This window comes from Habropoda laboriosa, unplaced genomic scaffold (genome assembly GCF_001263275.1).
Source record: "Habropoda laboriosa isolate 0110345459 unplaced genomic scaffold, ASM126327v1 scaffold137, whole genome shotgun sequence".
NCBI classification, from domain to species: Eukaryota; Metazoa; Arthropoda; class Insecta; order Hymenoptera; family Apidae; genus Habropoda; species Habropoda laboriosa.
This window is the reverse complement of record NW_017100271.1, coordinates 1025166-1029537: the sequence shown is the minus strand read 5'-3', so window position 1 is coordinate 1029537 and position 4372 is coordinate 1025166. Positions and strand designations below refer to the sequence as shown.

Below are 4372 nucleotides of genomic sequence, written 5' to 3'. Positions count from 1 at the left end.
TTTTTATTTGTGCTTCTTTCACTTTCCATTTCAGCAAATTCCAGATGATTGTCCATTTTAAAATCTACTTTTATTTATATAATTTTTATGAAATATCATTATTATCAACTGATCATTAATTCAGTTCCCTACTAATAAACTTGTTATAATTTCATTAATAATATTCTTCCAAGTTACTGTATTTTTTGCAAGATTCATAGGAATGCATTTTTGCAACGCACGTTTTAATGTTGAAATATACGGGCGTCGACCTAGTACTCATGTGTATCCGATCTTATTGTAAAAACATTACAAAAGCCCATCGATAACAATATTCCATCAATAATCCGTGCAAAACGACTTTAGTCGCTTCCCGCTCAAGATGTGATCCGCTCAAAACGACCTTAGTCGCTTCCCGCGCAAGATGTGTCAAGAACTCCGCCCTAATTACATGTATAGTCGGTGGAACCAATGTAGTGAGGTCGTAAAATCAGTCACGCGTCAAAGTATACGTAATTCGAGCGCCAAAGCAGCAATTCGAAGGATGTAACGAGCTTGGGCCTTTCGATGTCAACTTGGAATTGGTTTTTCCATTGCAGTATACGCTGCGTTCCGAACACCGCAATTCTTTATTTCGAATTTCGCGGGGTTGTAAACTCTGTTTACGCTTAGATCGCGACGGTATGGTGAGACGCTGGTTAATGTGAAATTAGTCAGGAGTAGCCTCGATGAAATAAGATTCTCGGTTGAGACTGAATTGGACGAGTCTTCGAAATGTGAGTTAATACTTCAACGTGATAGACGATGCAATATTGGGTCAGTGCAAAAGTTCATGCCCGATTTCAATAGATGACACTAAATTATTTGTTTGCAAGTGACATCCGTTTTTGCATGTACAAACTTTATAGCGGATAAAAAGAGCGACATTCAATTGTTATTTCACCAGCGAAATGTGTGTGTGTGTTTTGTGTTTTGAGAGTTCTTACATCGTTAAAAAAGGTTATGAAAATGAGCGAAGAAGATTCATTTGCGTCATGTCATGCTCTACGAATATCGGAAAGGTGTAACGGTGTAAAAAACATTCAGGACGTTTACCACGACCGTGCACCAGCTCTTCGTACAGTAAAAAAATGGTTTGCAAAATTCAGTCTTGGCGATTTCCAACTGGACGACGAGCCACGCTCTGGCCGACCTTCTTTGATAGACGATGACGTTGTGGTTAATTTATTGCAAAATAGTCCCCGAATTTCAACTGAAGAAGTTGCAGAGGAACTTACCGTCGACAGATCGACCGCATTTAGACGTATTAAAAAGCTTGGTTACAATTTAAAGCTCGACGCGTGGGTGTCGCATTGGCTGACAGAAGCCAACCAATTAAATCGAATTTCTGCTGCGATTTCATTGCTTGGCCGACTAGATAAAGAGCCATTTTTGAGTCGATTGGTCACTGGTGACGAGAAATGGATACTTTATAACAATTTTCAGCGGAAAAGAACTTGGAAAATGTCAAATGAACGTTCAGATCCGATGGCAAAGTCCAATCTGCATCCTGAGAAAGTGATGCTTTCTGTTTGGTGGGATTGGCAAGGGATACTGTACTTTGAGCTGTTGCCCGTGGGGCAAATAATTCATTCTGATAAGTACTGTCAGCAGTTAGAAAATTTGAAGGCAGCAATCGAGGAGAAGCGACGAATTCTAGCCAACCGCGAGGGGGTGATCTTCAAGACGCTGCAGAAATTACGGGAACTGACATGGGATGTTTTATTGCATCCACTATATTCCTCAGATATCGCACCATCAGACTACCACTTGTTTTGGTCATTGCAAAATTATCTGGACGGCAAAATGCAATGGTATTATGGGTGGGAACAGCGTGAAATCAGCAGTTGACGCTTAAGTATCGATTCTAATTATATTTATTAATAATAAATGAGCCGTTTCTTTTTGTATAAGTTCATTCATTCAGATATTTAAAGGTTTGTGTTTGAATTAAAAAATATTGGCGAACGTTAACAATATCGTCTAATGTTTCTAAAATCGTAAACATGTTAAATTTTATTATGCGGTAATAGTTATTGATATTGTTAAAGAAAAATAAGGGTTTAAGAGCGGGCGATCGATGAAGGCGAAAATAGCCGGTCGCCAATGAAAGATCCGCGGCGGCAGCAAACTTTACGTTACAACATGAATGCTTTTTGTGTACAAAAAAGGGGGAAATTCCGTTCATTGTTTGGTTTAATGCCAGTGTTAAACGAACGGTACTAAAAAATGACTGTACAAATATGTGCGCAGCATAAACTTTTATTTTTAACAGTTTATATTTCTGAAAAGCCGTTATTTTGGAAACCGTGTAAAAGTGAAATCGTGGAAATAAAGTACTGTAGCGTGAGGTTTATTTAAATCCCACTTGATGGTAGTGAGGTCGAATTACAGCTAAACGGAAGCGATTATGCCTCGAAAACGGTTGGCGAGAGTGCGCGAATTTGACGCGAGTCAAGTTCGGCTTGGCCAGGTCTCCCAAAGGAGGGGGGAGGGGGTTAGGTGGAATAGGTTGGAGTGAGAGAGAGAGAGGGAGAGAAACTATCGTCTGTGACCCGCGAAGGAGACGTCTGTTGTCTCGGGGAAGGTGTCTTGGATAGTTGGAGCCAACCTAGAGGTGTCGCTATGACCCGCGAAGGAGCGTCTGCCTCTAGGAGGTGGATAGGTGAGGATTGCGAGGGTAGAGACAGGACAGGAAACCTGGTCCTGGAGTCTTCGGTCGCTCCGTACTGACTGTCGCAAAACAAGGAGTGTCGTCTGTAATCCGCGAAGGAGACGTCTGCTCGGTGTACGCTTGAGTAGTCTTAGTCGGCTTCCCGTAAGAACTGATTTTCTATGGCAAAGAGCCGTCTTTTATATGTTTTAGGAAGGCGAGACCCGACCAATCAGGGTGGGTCAAGCCTTTTCGCAGGGTTGGGGGCGCACGAGCCGCTGTCTGCTACCTGAGGCCACGGGGGGTCTAGCGAGTACGCAGCTCGTACTCGGTATGGTAGCGAAAAAAAAGCGGTTACTCTACAGTACCGTGTAAATCGGGGGATAGGTGTATAGCACTTAAAAGAAAGAACAGTTAAAGTACAGTGGCACCTTGGTATACATCCTTAACCGTTCCGACCCGACCTGAGAATGTGTCACCGCTTTCCTTTCTTAATTATTCAGTATGGTATATTAAAATCACAATATTGTCAAAGACTCAAATACTTTATAAACAATTCGATGTGTTTCAAGTCAACCGTCATGAACGGACTATTAAATTTCACGTCGGCCGTAGGAAGCGAACTGCTGCACACGCCGTCAGGTCGGAAGGGTTAATCCGTTCCAGATCCTTGGACTTAGACCAAACAGGACGTATACCAAACGAAGTTTACCCATAAGAAATAAAGAGAAAATGATTAATCCGTTCCCATGAAAAAACATCCTATTGTTATTGACATTATACATCGACGGGGTAAAATACATAAATGTAAAAGCAATTATACTTTAATTTTCTCTTTCATGTCTCTTTTCCCTACTTGGACCAACGCGCCTGCAATGTCTAAAAAGTTTCCAAAAGATCAGCACCACAGTTCACGTCACACCATAGTTCGCACTTAGACACTCATCCTCAAACATTGAAACACTCACACAATATTAATTTGGTGTCTGAGAGACGCGATACATACCCTGAAATCAATAAAGTTAAAGAATCGCGTCGAAACACAGGACGTATATCAAGTTGGACTTATTCCAAAGCGGACATATACCGAGGTACCACTGTAATAGTTTATATGAATGTCCGGAAGGAGAATTTCGTTAGCTTTAAAATGAGCTCAAGATCGAAGCATTATCTTTAAACAAAGCTGAAATATTTCGTGCAATTTTTCAAAACTTTAGCATTTAGTATATCTTGAAAACCGTTAGAGATAGAAAGCTAGAATATCGACGAATCAGATCATTTAAAGTTGCGTGACGTGAGATTTAGGCGATGCGAGCGAAATACTGCTCTTGCCTCTGAGACACATGACATAAGAAGCCTCATCTTTGGTTTGTCGACCCATACGAAAATGTCCCTTCGGTGACAGAAGGGACACCCTTTACTTTAATCAATGTTATCGCAGGATTAAACAAAGGCAGGTTCTACGTCCAAACGGACATCGATAAAACGTGCTTTCAGCATTGGGATCTTTATCCACCAATTCCATCCAACCACGATATCGCCCACATGGTTGGACGTTGGGTGCTATGCTCAATTGTAAAATGTCCATTTGATGCTTGTTCACCGTCTGTTTTCGTTGCCGGTGAAACGCAATATGCGCATGCACGCTACACCGAGTTACATCAAATCGATGCTCGCTGCTGGGATTGTGTTTGTAAATTA

The 4372-nt window shown here is 41.4% G+C and overlaps 1 protein-coding gene across 1 annotated transcript; it reads left to right on the top strand.

Annotated features, from left to right (window-relative positions):
* The first annotated feature begins 987 nt into the window (after positions 1–987).
* On the top strand, positions 988–1869 carry LOC108573511 (histone-lysine N-methyltransferase SETMAR-like). The gene has a single exon (XM_017935972.1). It carries the CDS (start codon positions 988–990, stop codon positions 1867–1869), a length of 882 nt encoding a protein of 293 aa, XP_017791461.1.
* The last annotated feature ends 2503 nt before the right edge of the window (positions 1870–4372 follow it).

Coding starts and splice junctions, on each gene's coding strand:
- LOC108573511 (XM_017935972.1), top strand. CDS start 988: ATGAGCGAAGAAGATTCATTTGCGTCATGTCATGCTCTACGAATATCG.